The following is an 18,918-nucleotide window of genomic DNA, read 5'->3' as shown; positions in this document are numbered from 1 at the left end:
ACTGCCACCATGTAGTTGCTTAACTGTACAGGATTTCCCCCCGCAACAGTCCCCTTCCTAAGAGGCTGCTCTACAAAGCCAGGCTTGGACTCTAAGAACTCAGAGGTGGACCACTGGAGGCCCTGCACGCCTTCCCCTGTCACGTGCTGCCCCTGGCAGCTCAGTGCTTCTTGCCACAGGTCTACCTGGGTCCTCCACTCAGCAGTGAACAGCCGAGGAAGGTAGTGGACGTCGAACCTGGCCTGCCGGCCCTACCATGGCATGGTGATGAAGGCATGAACTTTGGCTCACTTGGCCTATCCTGGCACCAGCCACCCCCTACTCACAAGTTATTTCCTCTGAGAAGCCACCTGAAGAGATTCGGAGGCCAGATGGAGAGACTTCAGAGGCTGCCGCAGCCTCTTCCTGTCTCTTGGTAAGCAGAGAGGCCTGTGAAGGATCAAACTGGTAACGCCTCTGGCCTTTGTCAAGCTCTCCTCACAGCACATTGCCCCAGAGCCCCTTCCCCCGTGCGGAGGGAGTCAGCATGGGGTTCAGGAGTCAAAGAGTGCTTACCAGGCTGAGTCCCTTCAAAAACTCCAGACTCAACCGTAAGAGTGTTTTCAGTATTTTATTAACAAATGAGCTGGCAAGAGGACAAGTGATCTAGTAATATCACCCCCACCCTCATGAGCAGCCACCACAAGCCCACCATGGTGGGAGGTGTCCAACATACTCTGCTGGCCCAGTTCCCAGCTGATGCCCCAAGTCTTGGCGCCAGTTTAGTCGCCCTTCAACTGCTCGGGAGGCAGGATGAGACTTCCTCTCTTCACGAGGTAAGGGAGACAAAAGCAGCCATTTGGATGCCAGGGCCACAAAGGCAAGCCATGCCCTGTTTCTTTGTGGGGACAGAATCAATTCTTCCCGAGGCCAGACACTGTAGCCCACGGTACTCAGCCTTCCAGAGGAGGGTCGCCTAGCAGAGAAGCCCTGAGTGGAAGCAGCATTTTGAAGGCATCGTCATTCTTCTTAGACCAGCTAAGAGCTAAGAGGGCATTCTCTGATCTTCGCCAGCAGACAGTGAGACTCCAGGATTAAAATTAAAAGCCTGTGGTGCGTCCTTTCCTTGACACTAACTTTTCACAAAATCTTGGAGGAGTCAAATCCCACACTGCATATACCCCAGTGTCTCCAGCTGTGAAGTGGGACCAGTATCAATACATGGGAAAGTGCTGAGAAGGAAGAAAATATTTTAGGTATAATACTTATCCATCAAACACCTTTTATTCAAGAAGCTTGGCACCAACTTTCTGCCACATCCTCAACTCTTCAATGAAAACAGCAGTGACCAACTCGCTCCCGTTGGTCCCTATGGCAGGCATTGGAATGAGCTGAGGCTGGCCTCCTCTGTTCGGCTCACAGCTTTATTCCTCTAGCTTCAGATAAAAATAATTATAATAGTCAATAAAGTCTCTTCACAGTGTATTTACTGTAACTACAACAGCTCACAAGACACATTCTTTTTCTGCAGAATTGTAGTGGGTACTTAGGGAGTTTGCCAACCAGACCTTCTGCACAGGAAGCTGGCTTGCATCATGGAGGCAGTGGACTCCTGATGGTCCCACCTCCGCAGTCCCCTTTAAGACACTGACACAAAAGACTGCCCGGAGTGGCATTCGCTGCTGAGGTTCTGGGGCAAAAACCCCATGCACAGGAAAGCATCCTCTCAGAAACAGATAATCCGCTTCTCGTCTTCATAGACTTTGGCCTCCTCTGGTTTTATCAGGTTCCCATTTAGGCTGTTGAAAAGGAGGAAGACAAAAGTACACAGATAAAATGTTAAGGACTCTGGCACACTCCTTCCCAAGGTGTGTTCATAGCACACACTCGTGCATCACACAACCCTGAAATTAAGGAACATACCCTTTTCAGATAGTTCCTTCATATTAGCATGGATCCTCTCCAGCTGCCATCGCTTTGTTCACTGAGTCTCACTAAGGTCACCTGTAGCCTCCATAAGCCTGAAGTTAATGACATTTTCCAGGTCTTGGCTTTTTTGGCCCTCACAGGATTTTGGCTGTCCTAACCTCTCCTCTCCCTCCTTCTTAAAGCACTCCCTCCCCTTGGCTTGGTTATATGCCCTGATTTTTCTCCCGCATCCGAGCACTCTACTTCCGCTTCCTTTCCTATATTCTCCTCCATGTGACCTCGACATCTGAGATTTCCTCCAGGCTTGGGGCTAAGCCCTTTTCCCCAGCTGATCTCATCAATGCCACAGCCTTGTTCATCTGTCAGTGGAGGCAGTTACCTGCTTGGCATCCTCACTTGGACCTCTCCCCCGCACCTCAAAGTAGCCACACGTCCTAGGGTCGCCTGGCTTAGTGAATGGACCACTCTCACAGGTTACGTGCAGGTTATTAACCTGGGGGTCAACCTGGACACCTTCCTTCTCATCCCCATGTTCCTTGTATCACAAAGTTCTGTCCTAATTCCTAAGCATCTAGAATGCCTCCCTGGAACCTCTCTCTATCTTCAGCCGACCGTCTTGGTCTGAGCACCCATCATCTCTTCCCTGGATCAGTACAATGTTCTACTGACAGGTCATTTCCACGTACTCTGGCCTTCTCCAGTCCAGTTTCCTAGAAGAGCCAAGAATTGGTCTTTTCGCAATGCAGATCTGATCACGTTCCTCTCCTGCTTCAAACTATTCACCGACTTTCCATCACTTTTAGGATAAAGACCAAAACGCACATCATGACCCACAGATCTTTTATGGTCCAGTCCCTGTCGCCTATCTCCTCAGCCTCCTGTAGTCTCCTCTTCCACACTGTCTGAACCCCAGGGCACAGCAGCTTCTGGCAGTTCTTCACACTCCCTCTTGCCCCAGACCCTTTGCACATGCTGTTCCCTACTCACCTCAGCTGTCTAGCTCCTATTCATCCTTCATGGCTTAGAGTAAGTGCTGCTTCCTCAGAGAGGCCTTCCCTGCAACCTCATCTAAATCAGGTTCCCTCTTGGCCTTCCCCTTTGTGACAGTACCCATCACAGTTGTAATTTAATAATTACGCAAATGATTTTCTTTTTCTTTAATGTGCATCTCGCTTTCTAGACAGCGAACCCATGAAGCCATGTTGTTCACCACCGGATTTTTGGTGCTAGCACAGTCCCTGATGCTCAAGCATTTCGTTAGTCAAGGAATAAATGAAGACACGGTGCTAGTCCCTAGGACTGGAGCAACGACCTTGACTCAGGCCCCACCCTCCCAGAGCCACAGTCTGGAGGTAGCCTCACAGAAAGCTGTTATACTGGAGTGGGATACATTTCTATAATTTATAGTGTTCATTCTATACCTCTAATTTCTGTTCTTAAAGGCAGAACTCACCAAGGGACTTCAGACTTCCAAGTTATTTTCAGAAAGGAATGAGGTAGAAATAAGTGTCAGTACAGATAACAAGTCCAAGGAGAAGACTCACTCTGTAAGTGCTGGCTCCAAGCAGAGCTGCTCCCTGACCCTGGCTCCCCGGCCAGCTCGACCACAGCCCTGTGGCCTGGTGTGGCAGTCCCTGGCAGGGCCAACAAAGCCACGGCCTTCTCAGAGCCCAGTTCCATGAAGTCACACACACAGGAGCATGCTCTGGAGGCTCCCAGAACAAGCCAGGGACCTAAGTGAAGACACTCCCAAGACCAGCATCCAGGCCGCCTGTCCTGCCCTCTCTGAATTGATGGCCAGTTCCCCTCTCCACCCTGACACAAGTGTAGGCCTTGAAGCTGAAGGCTCCCGGCCCTACTCAAATGGTTCCTTGTGTAGGAATGGTGGCCCTCAAGAGGGACACAATGCAGATTTTGAAACTTGACAGAATTTAAAGCAACTGTAGGTCTTTACTACCCGCCTGACCAGCTGCAGAGAAAAGTGGAAGCCGACTGCTCTGCAAACTGTTCTGTAGTCCGGCAGTCTCCTTCCTCTCCCGCTCTGCCTGCTGTCCTCAAAACATAAGACGCAGCAGAAATGGAGTGCCCTGAGGGCAAAGCTCCATGCAAACAGTTCCAGCGCCCTCAGGTGCTTCCCAGGCTGCCGGGCAGGCTGGGCCTCGCAGGCACACAGGCCACGGTGTCTGGTTGGATCTGGGCTCTGTTCTCTATGATGGTGTTTTTCTTTTTTTCTTTCTTGTTTTTTGAGACAAAAAGCACCCAGGCTGGACTGCAGTGGCATGATCCTGGCTCACTGCAGCCTTGACCTCCCAAGCATCCATCCTCCCACACCAGCTTCCTCAGTAGCTGGGACTACAGGCGCATAGCACCATGTCGGGCTAATTTTTGTAGTGACAGGGTTTTGCATGTTGCCCAGGCTGGTCTCAAACTCCTGTGCTCAAGAGATCTGCCCATTTTGGCCGCTCAAAGCGCTGGTATCACAGGCATGAGCCACCACGCCTAGCCAACAGTGTTTTTCAAAAAAAAAAAAAAACAAACAAAAAAAACCTTTTGTCTACAACCCCAAATAAGAATTACATTTTACATTGTGAACCAACGCTTATGCAAACACACACCCACTCACATGCAAGCATGAACTAAGATGAATGAAATATTTCCGCACCATGCACATTGCATCCTGATATTCTGTTCTGTTCTTTCTTTTTAAATATTGTTGGTTGCAACTCACCAAACTGATCTGATTTTATGACAAGTTCCAAACAAGTTCTAAAGCAAAGTTTAAAAAACATTGAATGAGGAGCCTATGTTGGCCAAGGAGCTGTTTTTTGTTTTTTGTTTTTAATTGGCTATGAAATTCTCCCCAGTCATGAAAGGAGGACATAGTTAATGAGGAATGGGCACCTGAGCTGAGGGTTTGGGTCCATGGTGAGACTGCCCCTTGGAGCTCAGAGAAGCCACAGTGGGCTCAGGAGCTCCTGTGTTCTTACCAGAAACTGGCTCTGCCTTCTGCCAGTCTCCACATGGGTTGAAGCTTCACATTGGGAAGGGCTGTCTCAGGCTCTGAGGTTCAAAACAAGTTTCCAGAGCATTTATGAGTCTGGGTTGAAGTATCCTGGGCCCTCCATGCTCAGGTTGAGTCAGCTAGCACTTTGGTCACATTAATTGCTGCATCTCCAGCCCCTAACATAGTGCCTGGCATGAAGCAGGTGCACAAGCATGGAGACCGTTGTTTCTATTAGACACCATGCATGCGCTACAGGATTGACTTGGTTTGGCTGTGTCTCCAACCAAATCTCACCTTGAATTATAATAATCCCCACGTGTCAAGGACAGGCCAGGTGGAGATAATTGAATCATGGGGGCAGTTTCCCACATACTGTTCTCATGGTAGTGAATAAGTTTCATGAGATCTGATGGTTTTATAAAGTAGAGTTCCCCTGCACAAGCTCTCTTGCCCACTGCCATGTAAGATGTGACTTTGCTCTTCATTCGCTTTTTGCCATGGGATGGTAAGGCCTCTCCAGCTATGTAGAACTGTGAGTCAATTAATCCTCTCACTTTTATAAATGACCCAGTCTCGGGTATGTCTTTATTAGCAGCATGAGAACAGACTAATACAAGGCCCCTCTCCCAGCATCCACCCAGTCCCACCTCACCCAGGCAATTAAGTTGCTAAGGGAGCTGCTGAGTGGGAAGTGTCTGTGCCTTATGGGAGGCAAGAAAGAAGTGGCATGGCACTCAATGTCACAGTAAAGCAAACTTTTTTTCTTCTTTTCGTATAAGGAAGTTCTCAAAGCAGAAAAAAGAAGTAGATAAAGAGCATAAGTCGGTTCAAGTCAGCCTGGAAATGTCTCACGGAGCCCAGAAAAGGGGAAGAACGAGCTCCAAACTCCTGGCCAACACATCCATCTCTCAATCACTGAGTCCCAAGGGGATTTACTTCCACTAGGAAATCATTTCATTGGCCACTTCCCCCCTCCCACCCAATGAAGGTAGATGGGGGCAGGGGCCCAGGGCAGGAGAGCACAGACTATGGAATCAGGCATTCTGGGCTGAATTCTACCTCTTGTGGTGACCTTGGGCAACTTTATTTCACTGGTCTGGGCCTCTGTCTACATCTGTAAAACAGAGGTAATACCACTACTGCGCAGGGTTGCTGGAGGAATAAACAGAAACCACCCTGCATCGTGCCTTGCACATAGTCAGTGGTGGTGAGTAAACAGTCACTGGTGTTATTACGGTGACAAACGCTGGGATCTTACCAAATCTCTGTTATGCCAGTGTTGTTCTGTAACGCATCTGCTAGCTGGGCAGTCCCCTTAGCTGTGATCTGATTCTGGATAAGCCTGAAAGAAGAACATACCTTGTATAAAATCCATAATACTGGATCAAATTTGACCCCTTCGTGAGGGAGTTGTAAGGGTGTGTTGGGATAAGAGACAAGTTGGTCAGGGGAAGAACCGAGTCTATGTGACTTTGTACTGGCTAAAAGTGTCTAGATCAGATCCACTAGCGTAAAGGACAGCTTGACATTTTTTAAATTTTCTCTTTGTTTTTATAGTGAACACAATGTAATACATGAACAGATGTGTGTGTTTGCATTTTTCATTGCAGAGGTGCATAATCAAAATATATGGCGCCGGGTGTGGTGGCTCACACCTGTAATCCCAGCACTTTGGGTGGCCAACGTGGGTGGATGATGAGTTCAGGAGATTGATACCATCCTGGCCAACCTGTCTCTATTAAAAATACAAAAAAATTAGCTGGGCATGGTGGCACGTGCCTGTAGTCCCAGCTACTCAGGAGGCTGAGGCAGGAGAATTGCTTGAACCGGGAGGTGGAGGTTGCAGTGAGCCAAGATTGCGCCAATGCACTCCAGGTGACAGAGTGAGACTCCGTTTCAATATGTATATATATTTTGGAGACCACCAATCTGAACAACAAATTCTAAGAAACACATCGTGGGAACAGGAAGTCTGACGTCTCCTTCCAGGTAGCAAAGGAAAGGCAAGGCAGGTTTTAAAGTTAACAGGCTACCAACATGCAAGAGGGAGCGGGGAGAAACAGTTATGCTGCCATGAAATAGTTCTCATGAACAGTTCTCATGGGGCTCAATGGAAAAGCTTTAATAATGGGGCCTCTGAGAATGCACCCCATTGTTCTGGGTAGCAGTGATTCAAATGAAACAAAGGTTTCAGCAATCGCTAGGAAGCCGGGCCTCTCCTGAAATGCTCCCCTGGGCAGCTATGCTTCCAACTCAACCAGGAAATAAATGCATCAAGAGGCTGTGGTATCTCCACTTCATCACAGAGTCATTCCCCGCTCCTGGCTGTTTGTAGAATAGGCTCCTGCTAAACCTGACCCCTAGAAATCCTGGCACTAACCCAAGAAGGAAGCCCTTACCAGGAAGACGAGGGCCCTATGCTGTCGTGAGTGAAGAGGACTCCCTCGAGAGAGGCAGTATCACAGAGCAGTTGCAGCTACTCTTAAACCCTCCCTCCTTACTTTTCAGCTACAGAATCTTGAAGAAATAAACGTATCTGTCTGTGCCTCAGTTGTGTCATCTGTAAAATGAGAATAACTGTAAGAGTGCCCCCCATCTACTGGGTGTGTGAGATTTCAAGAGGAGGGTGTGTATTAGGCACAGTGTCCAGGGGAAGGGAGCTGTTGTCACTCTTACTGCCCAAGCACACGGGACCACTGGTGGCTGGGCTGCAGCCAGGACCTGGTGCTCCCAGCCACACCCCACAAGGGCTAGGGCCCCTGGGTTCAGTGTCAGAGGTGATGACCTTCCCTTTCAAAAGGGACAAAAATAGAACCAGGAAGTGGGCACCGAGTTCTGTATTCAGTAACACTCTGCTGTTTTCCAGTCACCACTTAGGCTTTGTGGAAGGCAGGAAAAGCAGCCTCCAACCAAGACTTGGCAGGAGGCCAGGAAGGAGAGCACCTAATGCCCCTAAAAAGCCTGCAGTGTCCAGGCATATCCACCCACTCGGGCTGCCTTCACTAGGGCCAGTGCAGGTTGGGAATGCACAAAGCAGCCAAGACCGTCTTTCTGGCCCTGTCCTAGCTCTGCTCTCCCTAGAGAGGCTGGCCTGCACTTAGGGAATGGGATCAAATAATTTTGCAAGCTAAAAAGCAAAGAAAAACCAACATGTAGCAGAGTCTAGTCTTTTTGCAGAAATTGACAAGGTGAGTCTGAATTCATAAGAAATGCAAAGAACCTGGAATGGTCTAAACAATCTTGAGAAAGAACAAAGTAGAACTCACATCTCCTGATTTCAAAATGTACTACAAAGCTACAGCAATGGTCCTGGCATAGGAGAGACATATAAATCAATGGACCAGAACAGAGAATTCAGAAATAAACCCATACATCTATGGTCAATTGATTTTTGACAAGGGTGTCAGGGCCATTCAATAGGAAAAGATAATCTGTTCAACACGTGGTGCTGCCGGGACAGCTGGATATCCACGTGCAAGAGAATGAGGCTAACCCTCACTTTACACTATACACAAAAATCAACTCAAAATGGATTGCAGACCTGTATGTGAGGGGAAACACTTATAACACTGAACAGAAAACTTGTGTGGAGAGCTTTGCGATCTTGGATTAGGCGATCATTTCTTAGATAAGACACTGAAAGCACAAGCAACCAAAGAAAAAAAAATAGATAAATTGGATTTCATCAAAATTAAAAACTATTGGCAGGGTGCAGTGGCTTCTCGCCTATAATCCCAGCACTTTGGGAGGCTGAGGCAGGCGGATCACCTGAGGTCAGGAGTTCGAGACCAGCCTGGGCTTAAATGGTGAAACCCCATCTCTACTAAAAATACAAAACGAGACAGGCGTGGTGGCTCATGCCTCTAATCCCAACTACTCAGGAGGCTGAGGCAGAAGAATCACTTGAACCCAGGAGGTGGAGGTTGCAGAGAGCTGAGATTGTGCCACTACATTCCAGCTTGGGTGACAAGAGCAAGACTCCATCTCAAAAAAAAAAAAAAAAAAGTGAAAAACTTTTGTCCTTCAAAGGTCACTATCAAGAAAGAGGAAAAACTCCACAGAAAGAAAGAAAATACTTGCAAAACCTGTATCTAGTAAAGGTCTAGCACCCAGAATATATAGAGAAACCCTATAACTCAGCAATAAAAAGACAAACCCAATTTTAAAATAGGCAAAGGATATGCAGACATTTCTCCAAAGAAGCAATACAGATGCCCAGTAGGCACATAAAAAGACATTCAACATTGTTGTCATCAGGGAAATGCAAATCAAAACCACAATATTACTTCACACCCACTAGTATAACTAGATTTTAAAAGATGGACAATAACAAGTGTTGGTGAGGATGTGGAGAAATTGGAACCCACATACATTGCTGGTGAGAATGTAAAATAGTATATCCACTTTAGAAAACAGTTGGGTGGTTCCTCAAAAAGTTACAGAATTGCCATGTGACCCAGAAATTCTGTTCCCAGGTATATTCCCAAAAGAGATGAAAACATATGTTCACCCAAAAGCATGAACAGGAGTGTTCACAGTAGCATTATGCATCATGGTCAAAAAGTAGAAACAACCCAAATGTCCCATCAACTGATTAATAAACTGCAAAATTTCCTTAGAGTGAATTATCATTTAGCCATAAAAAGGAATGAAACATGCTAGAACACAGAGACAAAAGGTCACATATTGCTTGATTCCATTTATATGAAATGCCCAGAGTAGGCAAATCCATAGAGACAGAAAGCAGATTAGTGGTTGCCAGGGTCAGGGAAGGAGAATGATAGGGAGTGACTGCTTAATGGATACAGGGGCTTTTTGGAGTGGGGAGGGGAAGTAAAAATGTTCTAGAATTAGGTGGTGATGGTTGCACTAAAAACCTCTGAATTGTATACTTTAAGAGAGTGAATTTTACAGTATGTAAATTTTATCTCAAAAAATACTTTTGAAAAGCAACACAGTCTGAAATTCTAAGGCTCTCTGAGTTACCATAAATGCTTTAACGTCTGGTTGACTTTCAACATTTCTGCCAAACTCTCTGCCACTTCATCGTCGAGTTCATTTTGGGTCAGCCTAGAGAAAAAAAAAAAGGAAGTATTTACTCAAGAGAGCCTACTTGGCAGACATTGTTCTAGAGTTCACAGGAGCAGGAACCCAGCCCAAGGCTCTCCAGCTACGCAGATGATCACTCTGAGAACCCAGAAAACAGCCAGGCTCCAAGCCCAGCCTGTCAGCCACACAGAAGGTCAATGGGACTCATTTCTAATGCAAATCCTGTACTCAGGCTCCTGTTTCTTAGCCCGGCTACCTGTAGAGGAGCCCACCCTCCCTCCCCACTTTTGCTGAGCCCTCAGATTTCATGGAAGATGGGGGCCCACAGAAAACAAAGATGGGGGCCCACTGCCTGCTTCTCAGGTCTCCTCTAGTCCCAAGGTCCCTTGAACACCACTGACAGTGTGTTATTCCAAGTCAGTTTGAAGACCTGAAACAGCCTGCACATTAAAATGGGTTCAGTGCTTTGCTCTTAGTTAACTTGTGAGCGACCCAAGTTAAGTGACTAACAGTTCACGAAGCCTCTCAATGGCCCTTAGAACCAGAAGTGGTCTGGATAAAGCACCAAAGCTCCTCAGTGTAAATAGGTAGGACCCACTTGTGCCAGTGGACGAAAGAATCATTAGGAAGAAGAATAGAACAGAAAGAATATTTTTAAAAAATCATTCCTTGAAGGGCAGTTTGGATGTGCCTGTCCAAATTTTAAATGGGTTTCATTTTAAGACCATTAGACTTCCAGAAATTTACCCTACAGTGTGCAAGGATATACACACAAAGCTTTACACATTGCAGCATGCATTGTAGTATTATCCTAATGTAAAATCTGAACAAATTTAAATCAGAAACAACTGATGAAATACATTGCGACATCTATTCAATGGATGATGTGCAGCTAGTAGGGAGAATGAGGTAGAATGAGGAGGGAGAAGAACACAGCATTGACACCTGCTCCGGACTCAGCCTGGCAGGTTTGTATCACCCACGAGCAGGGTGACCTTGGGCAAGGGGCTTAAGTTCTTTGGGTCTGAGTTTTCTCCCTGGTGAATGTTAATAGTATAGATCGTATAGAGTGATTGTGAGGCTGAGTGAGTTAACACAGGAAAAAACTATAGAATAACACATGGCATGCAGTCAGCACTTGAGGGCTTCTAGGTGTTGACATTACTGCTATCCATGTGATTTTGCTCTCCATGGGGCACCTGGCCATGTCTGGAGGCATTTTTGATCCTCACCACTGGGAGGTACAGGGCAGAGACACTGCTAAACCTCCTACACAGGACAGCCCTACTGTAACAAAGAATCACTTGGACCAAAATGTCAACAGCATCAAGATTGAGAAACCCTAAAGGAAACATGTAAAATATGTGTAATCCATGATTATGATATTTTTAGAGCCACTGGTTGAATGCTATTCTATTTTGCACATCTTTGAACATACGTAGAACAAAAGTCTAGAAAGGAAAGGTTATTTTGGAAAACACGAAGGGAGGTACTTTCACTTCCTCCTTTTAGGAGGAACTTTAGGTGGTACTTTCACGTCCTCCTTTAGTGTCTTACATTTTTTCCAAAAACCATATATTACTTTTCAAAACGTTAAATGATTTTTTGAGGGGAAAGAATTTAAAATGTACTTACTGGCCAGCAGGCCTAGTGTCAAAACTCTCTCCTAAAGATGACATTGTCATTATTCTCAGTAATTTAGCAAGATCAGATGAGCACTGGGCTCTGAGTAGATGATAGGGAGGGGTGTAATACAGCTCCCTCACCTAACCTGTAAGGAATTTTTTATTTCCTTTTTTTTTTTTTGGTAGATAGAGGGTCTTGCTATATTGTTCAGGCTGGTCTCGAACTCTTGGCCTCAAGCAATCCTCCCACCTCAGCCTCCCAAAGTGCTGGGATTACAGGCGTGAGTCACTGCACCCAGCCACCTGCATGGAATTTATGATACAGGGATGTAAATAAAATTCAAATAAAGCAAAATAAAACATTAAGTGACCATAAAAAAGGGAACACCAACAAAAAACACCCTCAGGAGGCCACATCCACTTAGTAAGTGCCCCGGAGTGCAGAGAGGGTGCGAGGACTGTGGGCTTCAGGTGAGCTGGATGGAGCACAAAGGCCAAACCCTGATGTGAAGACCTGGGGAAGGAGGAGGCTGCCTGGGGGGAGGCAGGTGAAGAGGAAGAAGGGAGAAAATTTTGAGCCAAGTGCATGGAAGTTGGCCTCTGCCAAGCACATGTGAAGGTATCTGAGGATACCTGGATAGCTTGCGTGGCCAGCCTTCTGGTTCTCCTGGGGCCTAGAAGGCCAAGGCCTCAGACCCAGGCTCCTGGAGCCCACTTCCTCCTCCTGTACCTGTTCATGCTTGTGGAAGTGGCTATTTTCTTCTCTAGGAGGAAATTAAGTTATCAACTTAACTGAAAGGCCTAGAGCCTTTCCAATTGGAAGATACCTTTTCTGTTAAGATTCCAGGCCATCTGCAGCCCCTGGGATAATTCCTAAGACCCAAACCCTCCAAAATGACTCTGTGCCAGGTGCAGTGGCTCACACCTGCAATTCCAGGGCTTTGAGAGGCCAGGGCGGGAGAACTGCTTGAGCCCAGGAGTTCAAGACCAGTCTGGATTACAGGAAAATCCCATCTCTACAAAAAATTTTAAAATTAACGGGCCGTGGTGGTGCGTGCCTATAGTCTCAGCTACTCGGGAGGCCAAGGCGGGAGGTTTGAATGAGCCTGGGAGGTCGAGGCTGCAGTGAGCCGAGACTGCGCCACGGCACTCAAGCCTGGACAGCAAAGCGAGACCCTATCTCAGAAAAACAAACAAACAAATGAAATGACTCGAGCTGTTACCACAGTATTTCTAGAGACGTGTTCTGCTGCAGGGCCCTCGCGAGGCTCTTTCCTCCTTCTGTGGAGACGCCGTTGGACGCAAGACTAGGAAGGAACATGCTTGGGGTGAATTATTAGAGACACATCTACACTCAATCTTAGCTTCAACATCAGAACAGCTGGGAAGCCTCTGCCTGGTCGTGGCCCCAGCCCAGACTCACTCGGGGCAGGACGCAGAAGTGCTCAGCTGCAGCAGCAGTGCCCAGGCGTTGCTGCCCCAGAGCCCACATAGAGAGCACAAGGGGAGGCCGGATGAAAAACGGGCCATCAGCACAGCCTGCTCACACAACGGTGGGCTGGGGTCGGTGCCTCAGGTTTCCGCACATGGGCAGGGGGCTGGAGAGGCCTGGCAAGCTGTGCTTCTAAAGGCTGGCCCCATCAGGGGACCCCATCTGCGAGACCTGGTGAAGTCTCTTCTGCTACTGCCCCCACCTTCTTGGACTCTTTTTCAGTGGTAGGAAGGACAGCAGCAGAGCCTTGGACATACCAAGGCCTCAAGATTTGGCCAGCAGCCTAAGCGGGGGCTGGGTAGAAGCATCCCTGTTTATAGAGAGGAAGAGTCCCTCTTTTCTAGCATCATCCTGAGGACAGGGAAGGGGCAGCAACCTGCTGGCCAGCATCTTATTAAGTTTTATCTGCACTTAGGAAACCCTCCTTCTACCAGCAAGGGGCATGCAGGGATGGCTGAGGGGCTGGAAATGTCCTCTGTCTTGATGGGGGTGGTGGTTGGCTGGTGTGGGACACATGCAGAATTCACTGAGCTGAATAAATACTTAAGGTGATTCCTCAAGGATCTAGAACCAGAAATACCATTTGACCCAGCAATCCCATTACTGGGTATATACCCAAAGGATTATACATCATTCTTCTCTAAAGACACATGCACACGTATGTTTATTGCAGCACTATTTACATAGGAAAGACTTGGAACCAACCCAAATGCCCTTCAATCACAGACTGGATAAAGAAAATGTGGCACATATACATCATGGAAGTATTCCATTGCAGTCATAAAAAAAAAAAAAAAAAAAGAATGAGATCATATCCCTTGCTGGGACATGGATGAAGCTGGAAGCCATCATCCTCAGCAAACTAACACAGGAACAGAAAACCAAACACTACATGCTCTCACTCATAAGTGGGAGTTGAACAATGAGAACACATGGACACAGGGAGGGGAAAAACACACACCCGGGCCTGTCAGGGGGCGGGGGGCAAGGGGAGGGGGAGCATTAGGACAAATACCTAATGCATGCAGAGCTTAAAACCTAGATGACAGGTTGACAGGTGCAGCAAACCACCATGGCACACGTTTGCCTATGTAACAAACCTGCACATCCTCTGCATGTATCCCGGAACTTAAAGTTAAAAAAAAAGAAGAGGCCGGGCGCGGTGGCTCAAGCCTGCAATCCCAGCACTTTGGGAGGCCGAGACGGGTGGATCACAAGGTCAGGAGATCGAGACCATCCTGGCTAACACAGTGAAACCCCGTCTCTACTAAAAAATGCAAGAAAAACCAGCCGGGCGGGTTGGTGGGCGCCTGTAGTCCTAGCTACTCGGGAGGCTGAGGTAGGAGAATGGCGTAAACCCGGGAGGCGGAGCTTGCAGTGAGCTGAGATCTGGCCACTGCACTCCAGCCTGGGCGACAGAGCAAGACTCCGTCTCAAAAAAAAAAAAAAAAAAAAAGAAGAATGTGCTTTACTAGATGGCCTCTTATGCATCAAAAAAAGGTTTGACAAGAGTAAGGAAAATCACACATGCAAATCCCTCTTCTATTAGGAGTGCCAATCACTCTTCCCCAGCAAACCTAGGGCAGCTAGGAGGGACCAGGTTGGCCCCTGGAGACAGCAGGGCCACAGTTACCTCAGGGTGGTCAAGCTGGGGTGGTTCCGCAGAGCCTCTGCGAAGGCTTTTGCTCCTTCATCCCCAACTTGATTGCCCCACATCCTGAAGGAGAAGACAAGATAGTGAATGTTAGCTCCCCCAAAAACAGCCACGCTCACCCCTCCTTTTTTGCCAATGGCCACAGCTCAGTTCCTACTCAACAGACAGATGTTTGTGCCCAGTCCCTGGATCTGTGGCCTGGACACTAATTCCTCACGCTGGCCTCTGAGTGGGCTGCTCTGGATTTCAAATTCAAGGAGTGATGCAAGACCGAAGAGCAGGGGAAGCCTTGTGAACAGAGGCCATCGGCAAGGGGCACAGTTAGACACTGAGCCCCACCGCGAGCTTCGGAGAGCTGTCAGCCTGGGAGCCTGAACTCATGAGACGAAGCACTTGCATGTCTCCTATGGAGAACAGAGGTCTGCAGAGGCCTGGAGGGAAGGCCGTGTGCAGGTGCTGGGTTCCCAGCAACTGCTCAACTCTGGGCAGGGTCAGAGACATTCCTGAAGACATGGTCTTCCAGGAGACAAAGAGCAGGAAGTACCTTCAGAAACCCTATCAGTAATGTTCCTGTCACATAAAGAGGATGTTACCCAACTAAGCTCTGTGGCTGTGGCCATCTTGGTGGAGAGCTGCGGCAATAAAGCTGTATTCTCTCCCCTACAGCAGATCCGGAGAGGCTCTGGCTAAAACAGTCTGCATGGTAAGATGGTGGTCTCCTGACCTGGCTCTGCCATCTGCTACCTGTGCGGACTTCGGGAAATTATGTAGTCTCTTGGATCTCAGTCTCTCGTCTATAAAATGGGGATAATTAGAGCATTCCCTCGTGGAGTTGTTGTGAGGATTCATTGAGTGAACAGATGCAAAGCACTTATAACAGTGTGTGGTTCGCACAAAGTGTTGGTTGTTCCCAATAGGATCAGCATGCACTGTTGACACACAACAAAGCAAGTTCATGTGGCCCACTCACAACACAATGGCGGCTGCCTCAACAACACGTTCGCACCAAGCAAACTACCTGCTTACACCATTCCAGGAATGGCTTGTTGGAACCCAGAATAAGCATTTTCAGTGTTTTGCTTAAATATATGTATTTACTATACAACTGAATGGCATCACATTTTTAATAAAGTGGAAAGCTACTCAAGGCATGAGATGAAGTGAAAAGGCAAGGATAAAACTCTGTACATACAGTCTGACCCCTACTATATTTTTTTAAAGTAGTACAAAGAGAGAGAGGAAGAAAGAGAAAGTGAGAGAGCTTAACTGAGCTTAAATGTTAACAAGAATTATTTTCTGAGAAGATCATTTGTATTATTTTTCATAGTTTCCAAGTAAAAAACCTGTGTTCCTTTTATAATCCAATAAAAATTATAATGATACAAAAAGCTTTAAAAAGCCTCAAGAATCAAAACCACAATGAGACACTACCTCACACTCATTAGGATGGGTACTGTCAAAAAGAGAAAATAGCAAGTGTTGGCAAGGATGTGGAGAAACTGGAATGCACTGTTGGTGGGAACGTAAAATGGTGCTGCTGCTGCTGTGGAAAACACTATGATGATTCTTCAAAAAATTAAAAATTACCATGGGATCCAGCAATCCCACTGCTGGATATATGCCCAAAAGAATTGAAGGCAGTCCCTTGAAGAGATATTTGTAGGCCCATGTGCACAGCAGCATTATTCACAATAGCCAAAGCATAGAAGCAAGCCAGTGTCTGTTCTTGGAGAATGAGTAAACAAAACATGGCAAAGCCACACAATGGAATATTACTCAGCCTTAAAAAAGAAGGAAATCCTGGCCGGGCATGGTGGCTTATGCCTATAATCCCAACACATCAGGAGACCAAGGTGGGTGGATCGTTTGAGGTCAGGAGTTTGAGACCAGCCTGGCCAATGTGGTGAAACCTTGCCTCTACTAAAAATACAAAAATTAGCTGGGATCGGTGGCGGGTGCCTGTAATCCCAGCTACTCGTGTGGCTGAGGTGGGAGAATTGCTTGAACCCAGAAGGTAGAGGTTGCAGTGAGCCGAGATCATGCCACTGCACTCCAGCCCGGGCAACAGAGTGAGACTCTGTCAAAAAAAAAAAAAAAGGAAATCCTGTCCCATGCTTCAGCGTGGATGAACCTTGAGGACATGATGCTAGTGAAATCAGCCATTCCCAAAAGGCAAATACTGTATGATTCCACTTACGTGAGGAAAAGTAGTCAAAACCATAGAGAGAGTAAGTAGAAGGGTGGCTGCAAGGGGCAGGGGAGAGGGGACCGGGGAGTTATTGCTTAATGGGCACGGTTTCAGTTTTGCAGCACGGTGAAAGCTCTCCACTGTCTCTCCCCAACAGCGAGCCCCAACGGTCCTTCTGGTATACGGATGTGTGAAAAGAACAGCAGGGGCCCATATACACACACAGCAGGTTGTACCACATACTTCCGCCCCCTTCTACTCACCCGACGTCAGAGATTGATTTGCTGTTCTTCACAGCCAGGGCGAGACACTTCCCTCCTTCACTCGTTATTTTGTTTTTTCCCAGTCTGCAGAGAGAGTCACACACAGTCAGCCTCCAGCTATGCAGGGGTTCCAACGTGGGCCACCCTCCTCCCCACCACAGAGCCCCTTCCAGCCCCATCTTGGGAACTGTGCACTTTCTTCTGGGATCCACAGGAGCCATGCCCTGGGCCTCCTGTCGGGGAGGGACCTGAAGCCCTGGGGACAGTCAGTTAGGGTTCCTCTCCAGGAGATGGCCCACAGTCTCTGCAAAAGCTCAGGGACCTGAGCCCTCCCTGGGGTCCTCTTAAGTGACCTCAGCAGCATCATTGACTTCCCTTGGGAGACCTGAGAGGTCCCACTTTGACTGCCAAGGGTTAAGGTATGTGGCCACTGTCAGGGCAGGACCAGAGGCTCCAAACCTGGCACACTGTCACCCCCTGGGCAGGGCACATCTACAGCAGGGCAAGGGCCCAAGCTCTTGCAACCAGACAGGAAACTCCCTTGGGGCAAAAAGACCAGCAGAAAGGGTGAGAGTTAGTCCTTTCTTCGGGCCAGTAGTTACTGAAATCAAAATGCCAACCTTTCCCCCTACCAACGACAGGTGGCCCTTCCAGAATCCAAGCCTCACGGATCACACAGAGGTATCCTTATCTGACCAACATGGCCCTGGGACAAGTGGAAGGCTTTAGGATGAAAGCTCTTTATCGTGACATGTAATCTTTGAACAACAGAAGGGGGTGACCAAGAGAAGATACTAAGGAACCTGGTGCCTACCCCACTTACTTAAGGTGTGTGAGGCCTTTGCATTCATCCAGGATTTTGGTGACGTACCTGGCTCCGACATCGGTGATCTGGTTGTTGTATAAACTTCAAGAGAAAGCACAGCCATGAGACTTTCTGGCTCCTGATGTCATTTTAATAGCCCCTATTTTTTGAAGCATGTGCTGTCTACTGATTTCCAAAGTCTGGGTTGAAAGGGGAACACACAGGCACCAGAGTTCAGGGCTCTGAGGTCTCACAGCCCAGGTTCAATCCAGCTCCACTACTTTCCCCAGCTTTATGGCCTGAGACAAGTCACCTCACCTCTCTGTGCCTCAGTTTCTTCATCTGTAATACAGGGGTAATGATGATAGCCCCCTTGCAGGGTGGTTCTGAGGATCTTAGGACATAACGCAAAGCCCTGGTGCATGAGTGTGCAGTGACTGGCAGGTGGTGGGTATTTACAACTAAGATTACATTCAGCAACTTGAGAAGAAAAGATTCTGAATATTGAAACTTCTTGATGTCTACCTTTCAGCATCTCACCACTCAATGCCAATTCAATAATACAGCAGATGGAAGTTGAAAGGCAGCTAAGCTCAGGCTTACAGGGTTCCACAGCCACACAGAGCCCTGGAGCCGAGTGTGGCCTGGGGTCGTTTGCATCCATGTCCTCATTCACATTGAAGGCCACTGAGGCCCCAAGAAACTGAACAACTGCTCCAGCTTGCAGAGCCACCAGTGGTGTGGGGCTGGCCCTCAATCCCTTGTCTCAGGCTCCAAAACCTCAAAGGCTCTGAACGCCCAGAGTTTCTCACAATTCTTTTGGCAACTGATGTGGAGCTATTTATAGTCTTTCTTACACACTTGGTTTGACTGTTTCATCCATTCTGTGAGAGAAATATGAGTGTTTGAAAATGGGGCACTGCCGTAGAC

General features: G+C 47.6%; 1 protein-coding gene across 10 annotated transcripts in view; it reads right to left on the bottom strand.

The window, feature by feature from the left end:
• Positions 1–596: 596 nt before the first annotated feature.
• Positions 597–18,918, bottom strand: part of NOD1 (nucleotide binding oligomerization domain containing 1) — a 49,505-nt gene continuing 31,183 nt past the window's right edge. For 7 of the 10 annotated variants that reach the window (XM_015447579.4, XM_074035297.1, XM_005549884.5 and 4 more), the window contains 7 exons: positions 18,007–18,090; positions 17,184–17,267; positions 14,712–14,795; positions 12,810–12,893; positions 9,899–9,982; positions 6,171–6,254; positions 597–1,778 (listed from right to left, as the gene is read on the bottom strand). In XM_015447579.4, coding sequence (XP_015303065.3) covers positions 1,706–1,778; positions 6,171–6,254; positions 9,899–9,982; positions 12,810–12,893; positions 14,712–14,795; positions 17,184–17,267; positions 18,007–18,090 — 577 coding nt within the window. In that variant the 3' untranslated portion in view covers positions 597–1,705. Of the gene's footprint in view, positions 1,779–6,170; positions 6,255–9,898; positions 9,983–12,809; positions 12,894–14,711; positions 14,796–17,183; positions 17,268–18,006; positions 18,189–18,918 lie in introns of all 10 variants that reach the window. The other 3 variants (XR_010585714.2, XR_010585713.2, XM_045388968.3) reach the window with 3 other exon arrangements.

Source organism: Macaca fascicularis, chromosome 3 (assembly GCF_037993035.2).
Source record: "Macaca fascicularis isolate 582-1 chromosome 3, T2T-MFA8v1.1".
In the NCBI taxonomy this organism is placed as follows: Eukaryota; Metazoa; Chordata; class Mammalia; order Primates; family Cercopithecidae; genus Macaca; species Macaca fascicularis.
This window is presented reverse-complemented; position numbering and strand designations above follow the sequence as displayed.